The sequence below is a fragment of the Schistocerca americana genome, chromosome 11 (assembly GCF_021461395.2).
Source record: "Schistocerca americana isolate TAMUIC-IGC-003095 chromosome 11, iqSchAmer2.1, whole genome shotgun sequence".
NCBI classification, from domain to species: Eukaryota; Metazoa; Arthropoda; class Insecta; order Orthoptera; family Acrididae; genus Schistocerca; species Schistocerca americana.
In genome coordinates, this window is record NC_060129.1 from 203,382,034 (window position 1) to 203,409,147 (window position 27,114).

The window sequence follows — 27,114 nt, forward strand, 5'->3', positions numbered from 1 at the left end:
CTGTTGCTCACAGAAGGGGTTTTCCTGTGCTCGGTAGTTCTGGTGTTACTTTCAATTACTGTTCATGCATGTTCTCCTGGACGACAGCACACAGCACGAAGTAAATCAGTGTTTTAGTGGGTACTCTTATGGACATACAATATTTGTACCATTCTGAGTCTGTCATCGGGAGTCGTGGGTGTGAGCGCTCTCAACTAACCCACCTCAGACAACCTCTCAGACAAACAGAAGCTAAACAATGTCAAAGTTAGCGTAAGGAGGGCTATGCGTGAAGCGTTCAGTGAATTCGAAAGTAAAATTCTATGTACCGACTTGACAGAAAATCCTAGGAAGTTCTGGTCTTACGTTAAATCAGTAAGTGGTTCGAAACAGCATATCCAGACACACCGGGATGATGAAGGCATTGAAACAGAGGATGACACGCGTAAAGCTGAAATACTAAACACTTTTTTCCAAAGCTGTTTAACAGAGGAAGACCGCACTGCAGTTCCGTCTCTAAATCCTCGCACAAACGAAAAAATGGCTGACGCCGAAATAAATGTCCAAGGAATAGAAAAGCAACTGGAATCACTCAACAGAGGAAAGTCCACTGGACCTGATGGGATACCAATTCGATTCTACACAGAGTACGCGAAAGAACTTGCCCCCCTTCTAACAGCCGTGTACCGCAAGTCTCTAGAGGAACGGAAGGTTCCAAATGATTGGAAAAGAGCACAGGTAGTCCCAGTCTTCAAGAAGGGCCGTCGAGCAGATGCGCAAAACTATAGACCTATATCTCTGACGTCGATCTCTTGTAGAATTTTAGAACATGGTTTTTACTCGAGTATCATGTCGTTTTTGGAAACCCAGAATCTACTCTGTAGGAATCAACATGGATTCCGGAAACAGCGATCGTGTGAGACCCAACTCGCTTTATTTGTTCATGAGACCCAGAAAATACTAGATACAGCCTCCCAGGTAGATGCTATTTTCCTTGACTTCTGGAAGGCGTTCGATACAGTTCCGCACTTTCGCCTGATAAACAAAGTAAGAGCCTACGGAATATCAGACCAGCTGTGTGGCTGGATTGAAGAGTTTTTAGCAAACAGAACACAGCATGTTGTTATCAATGGAGAGACGTCTACAGACGTTAAAGTAACCTCTGGCGTGCCACAGGGGAGTGTTATGGGACCATTGCTTTTCACTATATATATATAAATGACCTAGTAGATAGTGTCGGAAGTTCCATGTGGCTTTTCGCGGATGATGCTGTAGTGTACAGAGAAGTTGCAGCATTAGAAAATTGTAGCAAAATGCAGGAAGATCTGCAGCGGATAGGCACTTGGTGCAGGGAGTGGCAACTGACCCTTAACGTAGACAAATGTAATGTATTGCAAATACATAGAAAGAAGGATCCTTTATTGTATGATTATATGATAGCGGAACAAACACTGGTAGCAGTTACTTCTGTAAAATATCTGGGAGTATGCGTGCGGAACGATTTGAAGTGGAATGATCATATAAAATTAATTGTTGGTAAGGCGGGTACCAGGTTGAGATTCATTGGGAGAGTGCTTAGAAAATGTAGTCCATCAACAAAGGAGGTGGCTTACAAAACACTCGTTCGACCTATACTTGAGTATTGCTCATCAGTGTGGGATCCGTTCCAGATCGGGTTGACGGAGGAGATAGAGAAGATCCAAAGAAGAGCGGCGCGTTTCGTCACAGGGTTATTTGGTAAGCGTGATAGCGTTACGGAGATGTTTAACAAACTCGAGTGGCAGACTCTGCAAGAGAGGCGCTCTGCATCGCGGTGTAGCTTGCTCGCTAGGTTTCGAGAGGGTGCATTTCTGGATGAGGTATCGAATATATTGCTTCCCCCTACTTATACCTCTCGAGGAAATCACGAATGTAAAATTAGAGAGATTAGAGCACGCACAGAGGCTTTCAGACTGTCGTTCTTCCCGCGAACCATACGCGACTGGAACAGGAAAGGGAGGTAATGACAGTGGCACGTAAAGTGTCCTCCGCCACACACCTTTGGGTGGCTTGCGGAGTATAAATGTAGATGTAGATTCTGCTATTACAATACTTCCCGCTTCCTTTCATAATGGCAGGTCCGACTCTCGTGAGGTCTCGTACTCATTTCCGCATACTAAAGGGTGGTCTGTATACTTTTCATGAGGTAGTGTATATTTATCACTACCACTCACATGAGTGGGTTCTGCAGACTTTGCAGGTTCTACTGTGACCGCTTGATGGCAGTAGTTGCATCAGTGGAAAAATTCATAATTCTTGAAACCTTTCTTATTGTCGGTTGCTTTGTAGGTGTTAGCTTGTAACATTACATGAGTATGTCCCATACAGTTGGATCTACTTTGTGTCATGTGAGTGTAGGGGAGTTGAAACCAGTAGTGACGCATGATGTCATATCAACTTGAGGATTTTTTTGTAATATGCATTTCATTCATTTCTAAATTTTATTGATTATTTACAGAGTAAAGAATTTAATTATGTACAACATTTAATAGGTAATGAGTTTTAATGAGATAGATATAAATATGTTTTGGCATAGCATATAACCTTGTCGCATTATGCACGATATGTTTTCTCTTTGTAAGAACAAAAACTTCCGTGTTGCTCAAGTAGTCATCGAGTGCAGATCTGCTTTAACTTTCACGAATGGGCATAGAATTGTTAATTTACAGCCCGCAGTTGATTTAAAAATTATTCTAGGAACCACGGCCCGACGTTGGTGCAAACGAATGGTGCGCGAATTCTCAAATATCGGCATGGAGTGTAAGATACGCTGCTGGATATCGGACGTTATTGTCGCGTGTGTGATTCGGCAACATTAACCGCAATTTATGGGCATTAGCTTGATACTAACTATCAAAGACTTGTGTGAGCGGCATAGTATTTGTCTAGATGGTTAAAGCGAGCGAGAAGCGATTTACTGTCGGGATACGACAAATATTAATCATTGCATAGTCAGCTTGTTGATATGTTGTTTAGCAACTGATAAGCGGACAGTGATAGAATTATTGAAATGATCTTTTAAGTATTAATGACCACTGCACACACATCAGAAACTGATTACTCTAACTCTGAGTGACTTCTAGATTGGATGAGTTGTGTTCTCCCCCCCCCCCCCCCCCCCCCCCCCCCCCCCCCAGTTAATTGGAATTTATAAACTTCTTTCAAGGTTGAACTTCATCAATGGTGTCGCGCTCATTCAGTTTACTAGAATGATAGATAGTACTAGCCATGCTACTGTTTATAGTTTTAAAAGAGGAGAGAGCACGTACCTGTTTTTCTTTTGAGAAATGTTCGAACTTCAGTCGTCAGTCTTCTCAAACCAGAGGCACAAGTGATGCTCCCTCACAGCACTATGATATCGTGAACCACCACACACGTGTGCCCCCTTCTCACTACATTTCTGCATTGAAAACCCTGAGATATAGCCGCGGTACGGAGAAGGAAGAAAGAAGAGGAATGATCAGTGATAGAAATGGAGCAAAGAGAGAAGGGGAGGTCACAAGCTGATGTTAGCACACTGCCTAATACCCTTCCCTGGAGATTAGAAATGCTTGGATCAGATTACACTATGTGAGCATAAGTATTCCGACACCCCCAAAACATACATTTTTCATATTAGGTGCATTGTGCTGCCAGGTACTCCATATCACTAACCTCAGTAGTCATTAGACATTGTGAGAGCGGAATGGGGCGCTCCACAGAACCCAGAGTTTGAATGTGGTCAGGTGATTTGGGTGTCACTTGTGTCATACATCTGTACACGAGATTTCCACACTCCTAAGCATCCGTAGGTGCACTGTTTCCAATTTGATAGTGAAGTGGAAACGTGAAGGGACACATACAGCACAAAAGCGTACAGGCCGACCTCGTCTGTTGACTGACAGATATCGCCGAATGTTTAAGAGCACTATGACAGTTCGGTGGGAGGTGAGAAAACTTCGATTTCGTGGTCGAGTTGCTGCTCGTAAGCCACACATCGCACCAGTAAATGCCAAATGACACCTCACTTGGTGTAAGGAGCGTAAACATTGAACGATTGGACAGTGGAAAAAACGTTGTGTAGACTGACGAATGACTGTACATAATGTGGCAATCCGATGGCAGGGTGTGGGTATGGCGAATGCCCGGTGAACGTCATCTGCCAGCGTGTGTAGTGCCGACAGTAAAACTCGGAGGCTGTGGTGTTATGGTGTGGTCGTGTTTTTCATGGAGGGGGCTTGCACCCCTTGTTGTTTCGCCTCGCACTATGACAGCACAGGCCTACATTGATGTCTTAAGCACCTTCTTGCTTCCCACTGTTGAAGAGCAATTCAGGGATGGTGATTCAATCTTTCAACACGATTGAGCACCTCTTCATAATGCACGGTCTGTGGCAGAGTGGTTACACGTCAATAACATCCTTGTGCCTACACAGAGTCCCGACCTGAATATTGTAGAACACCTTTAGTATGTTTTCGAATGCCAATTTCTTGCCAGGCCTCACCGACCGACTTCGGTACGTCTCTTCAGTGCAGCACTCCGTGAAGAATGGGCTGCCATTCCCCGAGAAACCTTCCAGCACCTGATTGAACGTATGCCTGCGAGAGTAGAAGCTGTCATCTAGGTTAAGGGTGGGCCAACACCATATTGAATTACAGCATTACAGATGGAGGGCGCCACAAACTTGTAAGTCATTTTCAGACAGGTGTCCGGGTACTTTTGATCTCAAAGTGTATGTACAGAATCCTTGACGAGTGAAGAGGCCGTGGAACTGAAGTAGGATGATTTGGTTTACATGTCATCTGAAAATAGTGGTTAGTCTAGATTTTTTTTGGAGTTGAGTTGCTGAGTACATTTGCTATCTTACTTTCACAGATTGTGTTGTTGTGAAAGATATTCCTGCAGGTACATTGCTAAATGAGTCCGAGCTCGTAAGTGTCGTGAATGTAGTTTACTGTATCTCTCCAGGCTTCAAGCATACTGTACTTCAATAGGAAATTACTCTGATCCTGTGTTTAGTGTGCGTGTTTGTGATGTAAATTAGCTATATAAGAAGTTGAAACAAAAAGATTTCACAGTTACTTATGTATGTGTTTGATTACTAGAATTTTTTCCCCCCTGTAGTGTGTACTACTGCATTGAAGTTTTATCTTTATATTCATTTTCAACACTAGCAATACCAAAATACATTTCTACATACAAGTTATACCATAATACATTTAACTTGTAACTTCCGAAAGAGCATATGTTTTAGCCAGTCCGCAGGTAATGACAGCTACCAGTGAGACCAGACCAGCATCATAAGTATTAAACAAAACGGAAGGGCCAGTGGACAACCTGTCGAGCCAGTTTGTTAATATCTTTCTCGTTTCACTTCACAGATTTTGTTTATTTGTAATAATATGTTAACAAGTTGCGCTGTAAGAGTGCAAATGTTCTCTGCTCCCATTTGTTATGTCAATGTGGACTTCTAGCAGCAGTCGAATGCCGTCCACGACACTGTATTTCCCAAACGTTGCTCCCGACAGCTTTATCCGACATTTCCTCAGGTGCGCGAGGAGGAGGAGATGGTGTCCTCGTCGTGCCAGGAGCCGCTGAGCACCGAGACGGTGGGCGTGCAGACGCCGCCGCGGCTGGTGCGTGACATGCAGCAGCGCGTGCTCAAGGAGCTGGAGAAGACGCACGCAGACGCCCTCGCCAAGGTATGCTGTACTGGTTGTTATCTATCTTGTTTCTTGGATAACTGAAAAATTGTGGAATCTTACGCGGTATATTGTGGTAGGACCACTCTCACCACGTGTTTTTGAATGAGAATAATACGACTGGTTCCAACACAATTTCAGCAAGCCTTTGTCTGGGGGTTCTCGAAGTTTTGTCTGCAAAATAATCATTCCAACAAGCATGGCCTGGGTTTTCTTCTTGTTTGAAATAAACACTAGCGGAGCTGAAATACTTTCAGCTAAAAATTATATTTATTCCTACTTTTTGTTAGTAACTACACCATTTTCACTATGAACATTGATACTCTAAATCCATTACACTGCACTTGTCACATAAACACGTCCATCTCCCTCCAATACAGACAAAGAAGTGGCTGGCAAGCCAACGTGTGCCCGGAAGTTGCAGACATTCCTGCATTCTAGATTCTTTGATCTACTGACCTTAATAAACTCTAAAGACACATATAAATAAATACATATAAATATACAGCATTTAACATCTTAAACAAATCCACATCATACTTTTCGCACGAGATAAAACTTATCTCCAACAGTTAATTACATTACAACGCGCACCGGTTTCTGGCCACTCCGCTTTAGAATATCTCCCCCGCAGCCAACCCCCCCCCCCTCCTCTCTCTCTCTCTCTCTCTCTCTCTCTCTCTCTCTCTCTCTCTCTCTCTCCCCCCCCCCCCCCCCCTCTCCCCTCTCTATACTCCACTACCCACACAATAGCACATGGCAGAGGGTACTTTTAGTACTACTCATTTCCCTATTTTTCTGTTCCAGTCATGTATGGTGCGCAGGAAAAATGACTGTAAGTTAATCTCCATATGAGCTCAATTTCCCCGGTTTTCTATTTATGGTGATTCCGTGAGATGTATGTAGTGAGAAGCCATACGTTGCACAACACTCATCCCTCTCGAGTTTCGACAGTAAACCTCAACCTCTCCATTATGCACAACTCCTCTCTTACAGTCACTTTACTGGAGTTTATTGAGCATCTCTGTAACCCTCTCACACTGCCTAAATGACCCTGTGATGAAATATGCCACTCTTGCTCTCGATCTTGTCTGTTCCCCCCTAATAATCCTGCTTGCCAAGGACCCCAGACAAAGTAAAATGCTCAGAAATCAATCGAAAGTATGTTGTAACTGATTGAGAAAAGCAGTTAACATTTCCTCAGGATTCTCCTACGACTCTCTCTGACATGTCCTTTTCTTACTAGCGTCGGTATCATTTACAGTGATGTCCCCTTTAACGACGTATTGACTACAACAGCAGAATCCAGCGGTCCTGTCTAAACCCTATGTGAACGCTAGATTTAAAAAATCGCTTACTGCGACATTGCTTATTGCGACTTATCGTATAAAACCACATATTTTTATTACATTTTTGGATAAATAGATCAGCTATAACGTAGAATGTTCATTTTTGTTTATTATGTATTTGGGGGATATTAACAGCATTGTAACAGTTATTTTCGAAATTGTTTTCTGCAGATTGTTGGTTTCAAATCAGGGTTAAAACAAATGCAGAATGTGAACGCTCTTTTTAAATGAAAAAAGAAAACAAAGATAACTGACAACCTTAATTACATTGCATTACATGTTGCAGTTTAAAGTTGTATCAACCAGTTAAAAAAGTAAATAAGACTGCATTTGCTACGATTGCAGAAAACTAAAAAATTGAATTCCTTCGAAACACTGAATTGGAATAATAGTATATTCATTATTGTTGTTTTGTGGTTATTTGTGTTAGATATTTTCAGCTTGTTAAGGTACAGTACAACACATTTGTACAACATTTTAAAGGAACATAGGAAAGGCATAGGCATTTGTCTAATTTATCGATAGACTGCAGTCTCTTCATTTTGCTACTGTTGGGTAATTATTGTAATACAGTAACTGCAGCAAACTTGTGTCGTTTGTGACTATTATGCTATCCAGCACTTACAGTAAATTTTAAACATTGCTCAACATTTTATTCCATTCATTATCAAAGACTGCATCTTAAAGGTTTTTACATTTGGTTAACATTTTATTGCTGTACGTACTGCATAACTATCAGAAAAATTCTCTTCAGTTCCTCTCCAAAAATGCTCTACCGTAAATACCGTAGGTTTATTGTGTTTGTTACTTTTTGAAGTGTTAACTCTGTGGGAGCCTAAAATTTAAAAATGCAAAATTTCTATCAAGGAAAAAAAGAGCGAAAACCCAATTTGTGTGACTATTGACTAAAACATCAGTAAACAGTTGGGTTATGCCCTGTCATTATTATCGGTTTCAGCTGTATTTGCTTTATGCGGTTGTTCCGTGCAGTGTTGTTCGGGATGGTGCGAGCTAACATCCCGAGGATGTTTGGGCTCGCGTGCGGTTCCCCTTCATTGAAATGTCTTGACTCAAACTCGTCTAGGGGTTGAACCGCGTGTGTTGCATAATACACCCTAAATTAGACACTTGTGACCCTTAGGTTAACTTGTCTGGCTGATGGCAAGTTTGCTAAATGCAGAGTTAATATAACATACAATAACCGTAATGATAATATTGGGAACCAAATCGACGACCCGTAAATGACGTAGGCCACTCAGTTGCAATTGGGTTAGAATAATGTGTACTCAGAAAGCAAACTGTGAAAGTGGTCGTATTTAGAGTTACTGTTACACTCGAGCGCATATCCGTTTGACACAGTTCGATCATTCAAAATCTCATCGCGAAATAAAAGTTATCTACACCAAAAGTTAGTTCACACCAGGCGCGTGGCTGCTCACTGCTCAGAGACTAAGTCCTGCGATACCACACAACGCAAAATTTTCTAAGTTATTTCATTTCCTAGATACCTAAAGACTGACAGGCCGCTTTCGCATCTCGATCCGAAATGTACCCTTTGGTGTCTTCAGCCAAAGTGTCCACTTTCGCGTCTGCACCAGCACTGTCCTCTGTCCGTCCCCGGCCGCATTTCCTGCACGCTGAATATCCTTGCTCAGCTGACTAGGGCAGTTCCCTTTCCTGACGCCGTCCATCTCATTGGCTACAGCGCATTCTACATTATTTTACATTTCCTACAGCCTAGGTATTCGTGGCAAACGTATCTGCTCCAGTGACGAATCCCTCAACAATTATACCAATAACCTGACCAGTGCTTTCCTCTCCCGCAACTATCCTGCAGACCTTGTCCACAAACAGATCTCCCGAGCAATACATTCCTACCCGTCCAACAGCAATGTTCCTACCCCCAGACCACACAGAAGCATCCCCCTTGTCACCCAATATTATCCTGGCCTCGAAAACATCAACAAATTACTCCGCCAGGGATATGACTTTCTCAAGTCAACCCCTGAAATGAGATCATCCCTTGACAAAATTCTCCCCACACCACCCAGAGTTGCCTTTCGTCGCCCCCCTAACCTCCGTAACATCCTTGTTAAACCCTACAATATTCCCAGACTACCTTCTCTACCCAGCGGTTCCTACCCCTGTAACCGACCCCGCTGCAAAACCTGCCCCATACATCCCCCCACAACCACCTACTCCAGCCCCGCTACTGGTAAAACATACACAATTCGAGGCAGCGCCACGTGTGAAACCACACATGTCATTTATCAACTGACATGCCTGCACTGTACAGCCTTTTACATCGGCATGACAACAACTAAACTGGCTGAGCGCATGAACGGACACAGACGAACTGTCTGCCTAGAAGACGCCCAATACCCAGTAGTGGAGCATGCCCTCCAGCATAATTCTAGGGACCTAGGAACCTGCTACACCGTATGTGCCATTTGGCTTCTCCCACCCAACACCAGTCCCTCTGAACTGCAGAGATGGGAACTTGCACTCCAACCATCCTTTCATCCCGCCATCCCCCTGGACTGAACCTACGTTAAACCACCTCACTCCCATTTACTCTTCAGTCTTCTCCTCTTTCCCTTTCCTCACGTCTTTCCTCGCATCTTTTCATCCTACACAGTTGTGTGTATCTTTATACTATATACCTCTTTACTTCTGTATGCATCCTCTTTGGTTTGAAGCTGGCACAGTACTTACAGTAGAATATCTTTGGCTTCCCTCTGACAACCATGCTTCCATCCTTGCTACCCTCTGTATTTTCCTTTCCCTGTTGCTTCATAACCTGGGTTCTGAGTAACTGAATCTCCTTTCCCTTCTTCCCTTTCTTTCCCCTCTCTCCTCCCCGATGAAGGAACATTTGTTCCGAAAGCTAGGAACGTAAATTTTCGGTTCTGTTTTTTGTGTATCTATCGGCTGTACTGAGCTGAGGTAAGTACTGGCCAGCCCCTCTATCTCTTTGTTAGTATTTGTTTCACATCTTTATATGAGATTTTCCATTAATCATTTATTTTACATTTTAGCATATTTAAATAATCAAATCTTGACCACTTCATGTTCTAATTAAAGTAACAATAATAACCATTACATAATAACCGTAAAATTCTTTTACATAAAATCAGTACAATTTCCTGCTTAACTTCGAATGTCACAGCCAGTAGCCTTGCACCAATGTGTTTCCTGATGAATAAATAAAGAACAAATGTAACCATTATGCACTAAACTTTACAACAAATATTCTGTTACCTAATGATTCGACAAGGTGTCATGCTGTCATAGTTCAATGTGTTCTGTGTGGAGAAAATGATGATTAGATGCTTAACTGAAATTACTGATAATTTAAATTTACTATATCTTTTAAACAAATAAAGTTACAGAGTTGATATATACAATGTTTGCCATTTTAATGATGCGTTTTTATATGAAATGTCAATCGTTAAGATCAACCAAAGTGTACAGATTTTAGCATTCGTGTCTTTGCTACAAAACTTGTTAATTTCACTTTAACAATAAATCCTAAACTACTATAGATATGATCAATATTCAAGTTTTATTAGGATCACCAAAAAAATTTTATGAAGGATGGCAGATTAAAATTACTGTGTTTTAATTCCCTGCATTACTACACAATTAAATAGTTTCCATAAATGTTTCCCTTTATAGCCGCGATCGTAGCTCCACTGTATTTAACACTGCTACGTCTCCTCAGCCAGTAACAGTTTCTACTGGGTTTCCCTTTGACGTAGCTTCTCGTCTGTCTCACTCGCACATTACAGCGCGTAGGCCTCAATGGACAGTAGACGACTGTGAGTTTCCCCATCTCGTGGTGAATCTGCGCCCTTTTTGACACCCAGTCCTGGACGATAGGACTTGTTTCACAATTCTTGTAGGCCGACTCTTTCGGATATATACTTACACGAGAGCACAATGCTCGTTAATTCACAATGGTTACTCATGGGTGTTCTGCAGTAGCTGTTATTTCCAGCAATTTGAGACCAACAGTGTAGTTGTGGAGTAGCATATTTCTTCTCCTCTGTATGTGCAATATGTTAGTTTATTTACAACTGCCAGAGCCTGCACCATTCTTCAATGCCCTGCAGGTCTTTCTGCAATTTTCTGCAGTGTTCTGTCACTGTTACCCTCTTACAGGCAACCACGTCATCTGGACACGGCCTCGTGGATCTTCAGAATGTTGTTCACTGGCTTGTTTATTCTTATTGTAAACAGTAATGGTCCTGTCACACTTCTTTGAGGTACTTCTGAAATTACATTTGCATTTGTCAGTTTTGTTCCATAGAGAGTGACACGTGGAGTTTTATCTGCAAGAAAGTCTGGAATCCCGTTAACAAATTGGGTCCGATACTTGGTAAGCTCGTATTGCTTTTACTAAACGACAGTGCAGAACTCTTATCAGATGCTTGTTACTGTTTCAGGTGGTTGCCCATATTGTAGATTTCTGTGTTTATTTATGCACAGCACATCAAATTTATTTACATTGAGTGCGAACTGTCAGTTCCTGCACCATTCATCGATCATTTGCAGACCTTCTGGCAGTGCTACCTTCCTCCCGCCAACAGTATCTACTGTGAGCAGCTTTGAGAAACTTCTGGTGTTATGCACAACTAGTAAACAGTGACGGCCTTGTAAGACTCCTTTTGTATACCCTCCAAATTACCGTTACATCTGTCGGCTTTGTTCCATTAGTGAGAATGGAAGCCTGCACCTCTGTGTACGATACAGAATTTCTCGGGTGAACAGAGCGAGCTTAGTTTCGCAAGATCTGTTTTCGTGTTCACATTGATTTTCAAGCTGTTGTGCTCCAGAAAGGTCATAATGTGTGAGCATAAAACTTGCTGGCACAATTCTACGACAAATGTAAGTACACCAATACGTATGTCTGTTTTTCTCGACCGTAGTGCGTACTAATTATGGGCAGAATTGAGAACTTTAAGAATTCTAGTCTCGAGAACGAAAAGGAATCGAATACAGGTCAGAGAAATGCAAGTACAATCCAGAAGTTAGGGGCACCGTACGCTATGCCGCACGACTGGATGAACTCACAAAATCGAGTGGTGTGGCACATTTGAAAACAATTGGACCCGCATGTGGGACAACGCTGGTTCAGATCCCCATATGGATTTAGTCTTTCTATTGTTTCCGTAAATTTCTCACAGCCCATGTTAGACGATGCACCCGAGATGTACACTTGTGTAGCAGCATCACAGAATTGCCGACTTCTATTGACGTCTCCCAGTTACACAATACGTGCAGAATATTAATAGCACAAAGACTTGGAATGGAAAATTAAAGTTGCTTTCATTTGTGTGAAACATATCTGCGAGGTCAGTGTTCCTATTTGTTAAGTAATTGTTATTCTATCGTGTACCTATTGCGGAATTGTGTTATTACTGTACTAATCTGTGGGCTCGGCTTTCGTTTTATATCGTGATACTTCTTGGAACAAGTATGTTTTTATCTAAATTTATGTTTATTCAGCATTTTTACAACGAGGGACACAGTTATTTTTGCAGCTGTTGGCCTGACAGTGACCATAACCAACAAGAGAAAGGTAGATTGATGACGATGAAAAGTCACGTGTAGTTGGGTTTGACCCTGGTTCAGAAGAAGGGATTAAGGCAGGAACATACAATTCCTGTTAATGAAGAGCCAGAGGCCTATCACCAGCCAAGAACTCTGTTATAATGGAGGTTACTTGTTTTGACATCAACACTGTTTCCAGTTCTCTCCACGGTTCTCGAACACTGAAAATTGAGGCTGCTGTGTAGGTAGTTCGGTAAGCCGGGTTTTGGTAGTCCTGTTGTTGTCGTCTTCAGTCAGAAGACTCGTGTGGTGCAGCTTGTTTGTCCCGTGCAAGCCTCTTCATCAACAAAAATGCCGTACCATCCGGATATGCCTTCCAGTGTGTTGCCATTGTCACTGTTCCTGTACTGAATGGAAGGTCACCCCTGACGTACGTAAACACACGTGTGGGGGTAGAATGTCTCGTTCGAGTGGTTTGCAGTATTTCGTTTGAAAGTAAGGCACCAGAAGGTGTCCATTAAAGACATCTGTGGAAATATAGAGTGAACATCAGTCTGGCCACGAAGTACAGTCGTAACCAGTGTCACATTATGCACAGAAGGCTTGTGAACCAGGGAAGTTGCTCAACATGCACACCAGATTAAAAGTGACACGGTGCAGACACAAAATTATATCAGGTCGAAAGGTAGTGTCGAGGACTTCGACGCAGGCCGTCCACATTCGACAGGCGCACGAACGACCGATATCTACAATTTTGAATCGAAGGAACTGTGGGCCGAATCCTCCAGAACTGTACTTGTAGTCGGAAGAGACTACAGGACGCCACGTGTCACCTGATCTGTTAGGAGACAATTGCACATTGTGAATCTCCGTTCTTCGTGACTGTGGCAAGAACCGTGTAGTACACCCCAACATTGTGGACTCCAATATGGTGACAGTATCATCTAGATTTGTGGTAACTCGAGTGCCCATCGTGCTGTTCTCGTGAACACATCCCTTCGGCACGTTAGGATCACCGGAATGGAATGACGTGCTCGTTCCTCGGACACGAACGCGACAGAGCTCGTGTAGGGTCAGCTGTTTTTAGGCACCGACAACTACCGTGCAGTCTGCACGACTTGACATGGAATTGTCATTGGAGAGTGAATATGTGTGGACTGGAGTGGACTCTATGATCTCGTCGGTGGTATCTCATGACAGATTAGAGTCTACAGTGGAGCACCTTGTACTGACATTACTCGGGAGTGCTGTGAAAAACTCCGCTGTCGGAAATGGATAACTTCGTCTCTCTCTCTCTCTCTCTCTCTCTCTCTCTCTCTCTCTCTCGACACATCACAAATGAGTACACACACATGCCTCAAAGCAAATTTTTGTTTTCCATGCCATGGATTTTGAAATAAAAGGGCGACTCAAAACTTTTGTTGATGTGTAACTGCTGGGACCTACATTCATTTGAACCTGCTTGCTATAGTCAAGCCTTTATCTTCCTTTACTATTTTTACCCCCCTCACCCCCCCCCCCCCCTTCTCCCCCCCCTCCCCCAATCACCCCTCTCCCGTACGAAACTGATTGTTCTTTGATGTCTCAATATGTGTTGCATCAACTGATCCCTTCTTTTAGTGTAGTTATACCAGGAATTACGTTTAATAATTAATTTAGTACCTTAGCAGCTATACGATCTGGATATATACTGTATTTACTCGAATCTAAGCCGCACTTTTTTCCGGTTTTTGTAACCCAAAAAACCATCTGTGGCTTAGAATCAAGTGCAAAGTAAACGGAAGTTCTGAAAAATGTTAGTAGGTGCCGCCACAACTAACTTCTGCCGTCGAATATATGTAGGGCTACAGAGGCATGCTTTACAGGCACAAAAATAAATACTGGCGCCAAAACCTCTGCGTCAGTAAATAATTTTTTTTTTAAAAAAGATGGAAAACGAGCTTTTTTCTCCGTCCAGAGTTTAGACCACTGCATTTTCATACATTATCCAACGAAGTAAATACAAATTCCGTATTGTTCATCTTCGAATGTAGCAGCATTTCAATGTACTACGAAAATCCGACTGGCAAGACTGTTCGGGATGTTTGTCAGTATGGCGAACTCGACGTTCTGAATTTTTTCCTACCTGTGAGAAGAGATGGTTGCTAATAGGAACTTTCATGAATTGTGAATCGCATGCAGTAGGCATATTCTCTTCACCATAAGAATAGTACGAATATAAACATTTTTCCATGTATTCTTTCGTGTTTGCTGCTATCTCATTTAAATCCAGTCCGCGTAATAAAGTACGAAACTAGAGTGAGACAACAGCAAACGCGGAAGAATATACATATTGTCATGTTTATATTCATATTATTTTCATGCCTAATAGTGAGCAGTCAGAAATGAAGCATGGCAATTGACTAGATTTTTAAATCTAAGATGACTCTAATTTCTGTGCAGAATGTGTAATGTACTAAAGAGGCATCTGCAAAGATTTTCAAATGGAGAAAAATTTTCGTTAAAATCTAATTCAGAACATGTTCTATCATACGCAGTCTATTATTTGGTTCTTGTTGATCATTATCAAAGAAAGCAGCAGTGTAAGTAACAACAAATAGCAGTTTCTTGCCATTGTTTTGCTAATGAGACGGTTTCTCTCTCTCTCTCTCTCTCATTTTTTTTTAAGCACACAAAAGCAAGCCATGCCGCGAGCAGCGACAGGCCGTAAACACGCACTATCAGAATGCGACAAACAACGCATGACACAGAACAGTAATGCATTTTCAGCTTAGTGACGTAAACACCTATAACAAAGAGAACGGCACTTATCAGATCAAAGCAAAATAAGCAATCAATTCAAATCAGACGAAGCACTTGAAAGTGGAAGGGTACCCGTATAAATACGGACGGAGCACCTGACGCATAGCAGTGGCTACCTGGTAAAGCTTAACTGCTAAGCTTAAGACTCGAACCAATCTACTGTAGCTGTATCGTCATTCATTCGACCTAATTTGTGTCTCATATTACAATGGACCAACTTTGTTTTGATTTGGAGGTGCGGCCTAAAACTTTTCTCTCCCCTTGAATTTCGAGTCTCAGATTTCAGGTGGGGGCTTAGATTCGGGAAATTTTTTTTCCTTGATTTCGAGTCTCACTTCTCAGGTGCAGCTTAGATTCGAGTAAATATGGTAATCTTCAGTATTCTTATGTAGCATTGCATTTCAAAAGCTTCTGTGCTCTTCTTGTCTGAACCGCTTATTTTTCACATTTTACTTATTCTTAAGGGACAATCCTAGACACTTCCAGAAAAGGTCTCCTAACACTTAATTTTATATGTTAAAAATACCTCTTTCTTTTCATATGCACCCATCCTATATCCGCTTTACTTCAACCATCATCAGTTACTTTGTTGTCCTAATCTCTGGATCTCCTGACTTATTTCTGCAGCACACAGTTACCCTTAAAAAAACCTACTTTTATTGATATCCAACTTATAACATCTTTCAAGGCATTATCCATTCCAGTCAACTACTGTTCTAAGTCTTTCATCATCTCTGACGGAGTTACAGTGTCATTTTCAACTCTCAAAGTTTTTATTTCTCCTTCGTTTCCTTCACAGCTTCCCCAGTGTACAGAGTGTACAACATTGAGGATAACTACAACACTTTCTCAGTGCAGTCCAGTTGTAATGATTGCATCACTCTTGTGTCATTCGGCTCTTACAACCGCAGCAGATCCTGTACAAGTCGTAGATAAGCTTTTGCTCTCTGTATTTCGTCCCTGCTACTTAAGAATGTGTAAAAGTGTATTCCCATGCACATAAAATGAGCAGACTTCTCTCCAGCTTGTCTGTTTAGCTGACTGAATGCTCTCTTTTGTGTTTTCAGTGACGAGTGTTCCCTTTCTAACCTCCCACTTACTTTACGTAATGTAAAATTACAATTTACAGAAATTGTGATTGGCCATCAAACCTCACAAGTATCTTCTGTTATTTTGTTTGCATCATATTTTCTCAATACCTGAAGGAAGAAAGTAAGAGAAAAACATAAAATTTGACATTTTTGAAAAATGATCTTTTGCCTATATGGTTGTTAATTAGCACTTGTTGTTGTTTGCACAGTTTCCCTAGTGCTTTAATCCAACTTGCAAAAACTATTTCAGGGTTTGGTGTACATCTGTGCACACAAATAAATGGAAATGTCACAGGCTGTTTGTTTCAGTTTCCCACATTCTATTAATTATTTTTGCTGCTAATCACAATCATATGGCAGGGACAAGATAGCCATACTATTATTATTGCCAAAACTTTTTACATCAAAGTACTTCCGCCAAAGACATAAACAATACTGCTTCTTTCATATTCCACATTTTTTTCATGTTTTGTATATGTTTCAGTAGCTAATAATAATAATAATAATAATAATAATAGAATTGTGTTCCATTGCCAGCTTGTAATTTTTTTTTCTGTTATTGCAGACCATTTCTAATACCATTGTTTTCTAATCTGTCTTCTGTTTTACATTATTTAATCAAGGATAAATTATGTCTTCCTTGTTCACAAGGCGAGCCTCAGGTTGATAAAGTAGCGATGGGACATCTAGTGTTGGTAGAATTTCAATTGTGTTTCTTTAGTTGTCTTTGTTTGATGTTCTTTTTATTGTTCCACAGGGATCCTGTAATTTTTGCAGCTTTATTCTTCATCTCTTTATCGTAATTGAAAGAAATGCCATAGCCCAGGTAGTTAGGATAACTTACCTTGATCGATTATTTTGTTTTCTATCACTCTTGTTGGTCACTCCTGTTTTTTCCTTAGAATGCCATTATTTTTGTCACTCTAAAGACATTTTGAAATTATAATTTTGACCAGTTTGGTTTAGTTTAAAAATATTATTTTGTAGTTCTTCTTCTGAAGTGGCTATTATGGTCTGGTTATCAGCACACAATAATGTTGTTAGGATTCTGTACCACAATCGGTGAAAACAGCACCCTTATACGGTAACTTCAATCTCTGTCCATCGCTCTACCCCTATGTCTGTCCATCCAACTGTCAAAAATTGTTTTTCTCAGGAATGGGTAGTCATATCAGGTCACTTCGCACTGCAGCAGATGTAAGCCTCTAAGTCAATGCAGTCAAAAGAGACGGTCATTTGTGTTACATATGAACTCATTCGTCTCCCATTGGACTAGAATCATGAAATTTGACAAGCAGCAAGTTTTCACAGTATAAACAAAGAAAAAAAATCACAAATTGGGTAACTTGTCATAATAGCACATAAAAGTTTCTTTTGCCATTAGGACTTACAATGGCATCGTCCACCCATCTAAAGCGTAAAAGAAAAATTGTACTGCAGTGAAACATAAAATGTAAGTTGTAGTTGTGTTTTAGAAAGTAAATAAAACCTATTTTATTAAATCTTCTCTCTTTCTGTGTATATAAACTGAAGTCCCGTGCTCACTTCTTTTTGTATGTCCGGGCTAATGTGAGAAATTACTGTAGAGATTTTGATAAATTCTTAGATTTCCCAAGACTGTTATCTTGCCAGTATCAATATCGATGAAAGGCAAAAGTCATAGCTATGGTATAAATAACCTATCTGTATTTATAATAGTTTGTACTGAACTTTCCAACTTGCACTTGGCCAGTTTTTACATAATAGTCCTTGTCTAGTTTTATTCCTTTGTTAAATGTGGAAAATCCAGGATGGAATGTAACAATTGTTTTATTCCTTACTTGTTTTTTTGTTCTCATATTCTCTTTTTTGCAGGATTTATATCCCCCTGAATATCCATGAAAAATGTGGAAATTTTTTCATCTGGGAAAAATTCAGGGAATTTTTCATTGTTTTAGTTTTGCTTTATATTTTTGTAATTTTGATGGGTAAGAACTGATACTCTTAACAAAGAATTTTACTTCATCCCACTACTGCAGAATAATGCTGTGGCACTAAAACATAAACGAGAGAGTAACACCCAAATAAAACTTGAGTTGCAAAGAAAATGCACCATTTGTTGCAAAGAAAATGCACCATTTACAACAACAACAAAACTCAATGTACACACAAGCATCTGCTGATGACAAAATGTGTGAAAGGCTTTAGGATGAAGACTATGCAGTACTTTGTAACAACAAACTGCTTTTATCGAGTGTGATGTCACAACTGTTTACGTCTCTAGCAGGCCACGGGAAAATATTCCAAATGGGGGTTTGAGAAGCTTTAGTTTCAAAGTAAATTTACTTTTATGCAAGACAAATTATGTTATTTGTGATAACTTGCAGTGAATTTCTTAAATCATTGATTGTTTGACTCTCACTCAAAACTTACAAGTAACACTTGGAGGGCCAACTACATAGAAAAATTTGGGACTTGGAACACCAGCCACTTATGGCATTATTTGAAATTTTAGTGGCACATTCATGTTTATTCTATCTTAATGGTTAACACACACCAAAAAAGATAAATGTTACACGTTCTTGCACCACTAATGTGTATATATTAATTTAAAGTATTAACTTTTCCTATTTGTGTGTTCGTGCTGCTAAACTGTGATGTCACTACTGGCTGGCTACATCACATGTCGTATGCTCTGAATATTTGCTGTTATTGGCTGGCAAGATCACATGATGTGAACAATTGGCTGTCAAAAGCGCATCGTGCTGTGCAATCTCAATTTCAGTGCTTCAAAAGCTACTGTGCTGTATTTGGTAGAATTTGTATTTATACTTTCGTAATACTTTTTATGCAGTGTACATGTTGGTGCACATCAGAGATCTTTCCAAAATGTACTGCTTTTTTTGGTGTATTTCGTTTCCAGTAGTGCCGGGAAATCCTACACTGGTGTATAAAACTCTAAACATCCAAAGGATTGGGAAATTTTACAGCTGTAAGGGAATTTATATTTTCACTTAACATGGAAAAAGGTGTGTTATTGTCACTCAGGGAAAAGTGTATTTTTAGTTGGGAAATCCAGATTTAACACCCCCCCCCCCCCCCCCCCCCCCCACCACCACCACCACCACCACCACAACAACAACATTATTTCACTTCTGTGTTAGTTATAATTTCATTATTAAAAAAAAAATATATGTGTGTTGTAATTTTTAATAAATATTGTGTGAATGTAAATCCAGTTTATATTTGCATTTTATATTGATACATGTGAGAAAATCATGTAAGTAATATTCAGGTCATAAATACAGGTATAAAAAAGTACATGAAGTTTTACTGGCCCATGTTGTATGATGTGTGAACAAAAATTAATGGGAATTTTCATTTTTTTAAAGAATCTTTATTTATTCATCATCATCATCTTCTACTATTTTTTCTCCTTCAAAGTAATTCCCCTCAGATATCGCACATTTGCAGCAGCCCGTTTTTCCAAACTTGGAAGCAGTTCTAGAATTCACTTTTTGTTGTGGTATTCAGCTCATTTGGTATTCTGTTTGTATTTCATCATTGGTGGCAAAACAATGTCCCTTTACATTTCTCTTCAGCCTCAGGAATAGAAAGTATTCGCACGGGGCAGTGTCCGGCGAAGTCAGTGGCCGAGGCAATGTAACTGTTTTGGTTTGTGCCAAAAAATTGTGACCAAGCGTTGAGGTGTGAGCAGGAGCATTATCGTGATGCAATTCCCACGAGTGGTTGTGCCACAAATCTGGTTGTTTTCTTCAGGTTGCTGCACACAAATGGTGCATAAATGCATAACTTCTACGTAGTATAACCTTTTTTGGAAGTTCTGGATTGTCGTCGATTTCATTCAGCAGTTCCTGCGTGATATCGAGGTGACGCCATTTTTGGTTGAAATTCGAGAGATTTCGGAACAAACAGTGCACGTTTTGTGTACAAAACATCTGAAAAAATTACTCAGAATGGGCCGAAGGATGTGCTTATGTCGTCAGCAACCTCTCTGACGGTGATTCGGCAATTTTCCACAACCATTTTCTGTACTTCTTCCGCGCTGTTGTCGGTAACTGGAGGGGTAGGACTTCTAGTGCGGTCGTTATCTTAGACGTCTTCTCGACCCTCTGTGGAACGTTTATTCCACTTTTCGAGCAAAATGTAATGGAAATTCTTCGATCCGTCTTTTTCGAAAGAAAAAATTCACCGAGCTTTCAAAAACACGTACGACCTTTTCAACTATAGACAGAAAACTAAATATTCGAAACAGCTGAAAATGCAAATGTGCACCGAACGTGTGTTTCGAGAAGATAAAAAATTTTAAAAAATTGAAAATTAAATATATAATGTCTGAAAAATTGAAAAATTACCATTACTTTCTGATCACACTTCGTGTATTACGAGTAAATGTTGTTTTGTGTCTGTCAGTAAATATCGAGAGTTTGACCTTGCAGGTGAGGGCGGAGCTGGAACTGGAGCGACAGCGCGCCGTGCGGCAGCTGGAGGAGAAGCACGCCGAGGAGCTGCGCGCGCTGGAGGCGCGCCACAAGCAGCAGGTGTCCGAGGTGAAGCGCAAGCAGTGGGTGAGTCCCGGCGGCACTCCCTCCGCGGGTGTCGGGGGTCGCGTACGTCGGCACTGTGCCGGCTTCCGTCCTTCTGCAAGTGTGGCGAGTGTGAGAGCGGCACCGTTGCGGTCGTTTCGTGCTCACCAATTCTTTGCATCTTACTAAAGCGTGCCGTAGCTCACTGCCGTGATGAGGTGAAAAGATAGACTGCCGGGATTGGGTGGCTTCTGACGGGCTGTGTATTGAGAGATTGTGGAGGATACGAGATGAAAATTAAGGGATCCGGTGCGTTCAATTGCAGGTTTGCTCCATCACAGGAATGCCTGATGTCTGGAAACAGCTTGATGCTATAGTCCGCACTTTAGATGGAGAACGAACAAAGTTCGTCCGATGCAGTCGTAATGGTTATATTCTTGATTACTAAATTTACAGCCCTCTTTGATTGGTATATAGATCAGATACCTGTATACCGGCAGATGAGCAAGTGCTCCACCCCCTCCCCCCTCCCTCCCCCCCTCCCTCCTCCCCTCTCTAAAATAACTGACGTTTTGTTTTTCAGTACTATTATTACTTTTGAACAATAAATGTAGACATTGCACAAAGACTGAAAAATTCTATGACCCTCTCAGGCTTTCGCATTCATTATACATTTCATGATACATAGAATCATAAATCAAATAAAATAGGTAAAAAAAGACTTAGTCCATCCATCATTTGCTGTTTTTCATGAAAAAGTATGGAGAGTTCGAATAGTACAAAAAAATTGACCACTATTCTACTAATTATTCAAATTTTTTAAATCTCTGTTAAAAATCAGTTGTAATAGAGGATTGTACCACTACTTGGTACAAATAGTGCGTAAAAGCATCAAAACTAAGGTTGGAGAAATCTATTTTTCGTATTACGTTGTTTCTGGGGGCTACAAGCAGGCGAAGGTATATTATACAGACACAGCAGCATATGAACTAATTTCTGTTTTTATCATAAACTATGAATTGTTCGTTAAGTTTTCAATTTATTACTCGTGCCACAACATCCTCTTTCTTATTATTTCATAGAACTGGCAGACAAATAATAAGTTTTTGTGTAAAAATTGTAGTGTTTATTTTCCTTTAACTATTTCAAATGAATCAGCTGTTTTTTAGTCAAATATGTATGCATTTTTACTTTTTAATGTGAATTTGAATAAATTGACTTTTTGCTGACAAAAACAAAAATTGCTCTCTTAAAATATTCCAATGAACAGTTTAGATAGTGGCCAAAATAGCATTTACCAGCTACAATTACATTATAATAGTTAAAATTTTAGTAATGAATGAATGAACCAAACGGCAAATATTTATTCTCCAATCTGTTCGTAAATACTCATTCTATAATGTGTTGACCTGTAGGTTGACTCCTTTCACTATCATGCAAAAATGATATCTATCTATCAGAACTCACAAGGTGCCCTACCAAACTTGTCGTTAGAAAAATTTTTTCTTTTTTTTTTTTAAAAAAAAAAAAAAAAAGAAAAAGAAAATTGCACCACTGTTATGAGCAAGCTGATACATCGCTTTTATACCCATCATCAGAAAAAAAAGAACCCACTTCTGGCCATTAAAATTGCTACACCACGAAGATGACGTGTTACAGACACGAAATTTAATCAACAGGAAGAAGATGTTGTGATATGCAAATGAGTAGCTTTTCAGAGCATTCACACAAGGTTGACGACAGTGGCGACACCTACAACGTGCTGAAATGAGGATAGTTTCCAACCGATTTCTCGTACACAAACAGCAGTTGACCGGAGTTGCCTGGTGAAACGTTATTGTGATGCCTCGTATAAGGAGGAGAAATGCGCACCATCATGTTTCCGACTTTGATAAAGGTCGAATTGTAGCCTATCGTGATTGTGGTTTATCGTATCGCAACATTGCTGCTCGCGTTGGTCGAAATCCAGTGACTGTTAGCAGAATATGGAATCTGTCGGTTCAGGAGGGTAATACGGAACGCCGTGCTGGATCCCAACGGCCTCGTATCATTAGCAGTCGAGATGACAGGCATCTTATCCACATGGCTGTAACGGATCGTGCAGCCACGTCTCGATCCCTGAGGCAACCGATGGGGACGTTTGCAAGACTACAACCATCTGCACGAACAGTTCGACGACGTTTGCACCAGCACGGACTATCAGCTCAGAGACCGTGGGTGCGGTTACCCTTGACGCTGCATCACAGACAGGAGCGCCTACGATGGTGTACTCGACGACGAACCTGGGTGCACGAATGGCAAAACGTCATTTTTTTGGATGAATCCAGGTTCTGTTTACAACATCACGATGGTCGTATCCGTGTTTGGCGACATCGCGGTGAACGCACATTGGAAGCGTGTATTCGTCATCGCCATACTGGCGTATCACCCGGCGTGATGGTATGGGGTCCCATCGGTTACACGTCTCTGTCACCTCTTGTTCACATTGACAGCACTTTGAACAGTGGACGTTACTTTCAGATGTGTTATGACCTGTGGCTCTACCCTTCATTCGATCCCTGCGAAACCGTACATTTCAGCAGGATGATGCACGACTGCATGTTGCAGGTCCTGTACGGGCCTTTCTGGATACAGAAAATGTTCGACTGCTGCCCTGGCCAGTACATTCTCCAGACCTCTCACCAATTGACAACGTCTGGTGAATGGTGACTGAGCAACTGGCTCGTCACAATACGTCAGTCACTACTCTCGATGAACTGTGGTATCGTCTTGAAGCTGCACGGGCAGCTGTACCTGTACACGCCATCCGAGCTCTGTTTGACTCAATGCCCAGGCGTATCGAGGCCGTTATTACGGCCAGAGGTGGTTGTTCTGGATACTGATTTCTCAGGATCTATGCACCCAAATTGCGTGAAAATGTAGTCACATGTCAGTTCTAGTATAATATATTTGTTCAATGAATACCCTTTTATCACCTGCATTTCTTCTTGGTGTAGCAATTTTAATGGCCATTAGTGTATTTCTAGTAGCAGAGAGCAAGGAAATACCAAAAGATTGCAGTTATTCTGAAGTAAAATACTCGTCGGTCGGTCGGTTTTTCTCGTCCCTAGTCTGTAATGCCCCCTTGTCAAATAACTAAATTATACTAAACTTCAGTGGACACATGTGTTTACTAAGCCCCGCACTCCTGTTTCAGTGCTACAATTGCGAGAGCGAGGCCATCTACCACTGCTGCTGGAACACGGCGTACTGCAGCATCGACTGTCAGCAGCTGCACTGGCAGAAGGAGCACAAGCGCTTCTGCCGCCGCAAGCGCTAGACCGCTGCCTGGGCGCACGGCAGACCCAGACGCGTCGCCACAGACACTGCTGCAGCTGCTTCGTGTAGTGTGCTCTGGCTGCGGCCGGGCTAGCGACGCGCCAGGGAAGGGGCTGCGGCCCGGGTGTGCCGCCACTGTGCTTGTACCGAGTACTGAGGGGGGAGTCTGTTTCGGCAGGCGACGTGGCGGTGCGCCACACTCTGGAGCCGTTGGTGTTACGTAAATTTTTATTACAATATTTCCTTGTAACAGGGTGCACAGACTCTGTAGATCGTCAGAGTGACAAATTCTGCCGCATCGGCTGCCGGCCGGTGGGTTAAAGTTTCGGTTTACTTTGTTTCCGTTACTGCACATTTCGATTAGTAGAGGCTCGGCCAGACTTCACTGTCGATATAGAACTACAGTGAAAGAGCGAATGTTTGTCATTCTGTGACTTGGAAATTGCTCAAACTTGAGCCGGAGTATCTCAGCTTTGATGAGTTATTGTTAATATTTTTATTATTTCTGTACAGGTCCTGTTGGACCACAGAGTGCAGGTTTTTTTCCCCATGTTGTCCAGCAGTTTATCTTTTGGCTGAACAGTTTTGTGTTTACTTCTTCCATTGCTTCTGTCTGGGCTCTACCTAGGTCCTCTTTAGATTGTCAGATCTGCGGTATATTCTTTAATCTACCTATACGAGTGATATTCTACACGGACCTTTGAAAATGTTTGTCGGAAACAGAAGGGAGGGTGCCCGTTTCTCGGCAGCTGGTCTGGCAGAACATTATCGATCTGATAGTTATTACAGCTCGTCTGAGACCGAACGCAATTTCTTGCTAGTTTCACACATTTTGTAAACCGTTGTGCAGATTTCTTCTCGCAAAGTGGGTACGTTCTCGTAAGTTCTAAGTACTGCTAACAGGACGTTTTTCAATTCCACCGAGTGATTGTGTGGAGCCCAGGTCTGTCGTTATACAGACCAGTAGTCACAGCTATACAGAAAAAATTGAAATTGTGAAACTGAATATGCTTCTTTTCTGGCCAAGGATGGTGCGGAAAATAGTAGCAGATTGTTTACAAATGACACAGTTGTACGGGTACCAAACGAGAGAAACAGGATTTTCCTAGGGTTTTGCGGTGAGCTCGCCCTTCGCTCATTTCTACTTTCTGTCTCCGCTGTATAATTTACATCTGTGGTAATGTAAATAACACGGTCCCGTTTGACACAGTAGGAAATTTAAACTGCTGATGATTACTGTCGATTAATTACCTTTAGTTGTGCAGATTTAGTAAAATGGCACTTGTTACGTTCTGTGACGTACTGCTCTCTGAGTGCGCTGATGTTGTGGTATGTCTGTTGTTGTTATGTTCAAAATGCATTCTGCACACTACCTCTTTGTAGATTTTGTCTGTGAGAGTTGGAAAGATAGGAAGAGGATCGCTTCGGCTCCTTTGTCTGTTCACCCATCATTCACTATTCTCCTAATAAAACTGAGATCTTTTTTCCTTCCACACGATAGCCGACCAGCTCTACGAGCCTGTGACGTGACCCAAAGTTTTCGTAACTGCAACTGTTTTTTGTGTCTAGAACTTGCAACAGTCTTGTCACAGTACACGTGTAGGCATTCCCTACACTTATAAATCCAGTTTCCCTGTAGCAACTCATCCTTCACTGTTTACCTATGTGAGCCAGTTGTGACTGTGTCTTGGATTTAAAACTGAGAGTGACAGTTATACATGGTCAACATGTAGCCACTGACATTTAAAGTGAAGTGTTGTTGTATTACAGGAAGATATTTTGTTTGGACAATGGGCAAGCCCAGGTGTTTATAACAACAATTATTGTATTTCAAAAAGAAACTGTAAAGTCAATAATCAGTGTAATTGTTTTATATTAGTCAGGTGTTTTTTTCCAAAGAATACGCACCCGTGTGTATCGATTTGTGCTCTCTCGTATAAGACACTCTCCGCCGCACACCCGGGACGTGTCTGTCCCCCAGAGCAGAGGTCGGTGCGTCCCGGCGAGCTGCCGTTTCGGAGGGATGCCTCGGAGGTGCGGGGGTCCAATTGAATCTGTGTAGATATTTATGTAAGTGCGAACTCGTGAATGTGTATATTTATATTTTTTGAAGCGATGTTTGAAGGGAAGAAAGGAGGAGAATTAGTGTTTGCTTAAGAGCAACAATTGTTGTTGCCCCGAGAATGTGACAGTTATGTGATGGACAGTGTCACTGTTATTTTTGAAGTTCTATTTTGCTTGGCCAGAACAGTGAGATTTGTGGGTGTTGTCTCCATTAGGTCAGATGATGTCGGTGCTGTTATGCCATGTGGGGCAGTTGTCCGAAATGGGTGGTACCAGATTGTGTTGCGTAGCTATCATCATCACTTCAGATGATGATGATGATGATGATGATGATGATGATGATGATGATGATGATGATAAATCAAGTAGTCCTGTCAAAAAGGTTCCATAACGAGGTTTTTCCTCCATTTTCAGTGTCCATACTGCCTCATCATTAACATTCATCTTTCCATTCTTAAATAAACAACATGACTGTTCGTACGTGGCACGAATTTTATGATGTAATGTTAACTGCATTGAGATCTTTTGCTACTAAGAGCAGCATTACATAGCAGATTTCACATTCGCCAGGATTTTAAATTGCAGCACTTATTTTGAAAGGCTACTGTTAGCGAATAAGAAGCGACTTGCCTTTCTCACTGTTGCAGCATAACACACTACACCAAAACAGAGGTTATTTTCTGGATATTCCTTGTTAGTAGACCATCAC

At 41.3% G+C, this 27,114-nt stretch overlaps 1 protein-coding gene across 1 annotated transcript in view; it reads left to right on the forward strand.

The window, feature by feature from the left end:
* LOC124553771 (zinc finger MYND domain-containing protein 11) overlaps window positions 1-26,699 on the forward strand; it is a 231,224-nt gene extending 204,525 nt beyond the window's left edge. Inside the window, exons 13-15 of the mRNA XM_047127709.1 lie at window positions 5,547-5,699; window positions 20,937-21,065; window positions 24,220-26,699. Of these exons, the coding sequence (XP_046983665.1) occupies window positions 5,547-5,699; window positions 20,937-21,065; window positions 24,220-24,342 (405 nt within the window). The 3' untranslated portion in view covers window positions 24,343-26,699. The remainder of the gene's footprint in view (window positions 1-5,546; window positions 5,700-20,936; window positions 21,066-24,219) is intronic.
* Window positions 26,700-27,114: the final 415 nt, after the last annotated feature.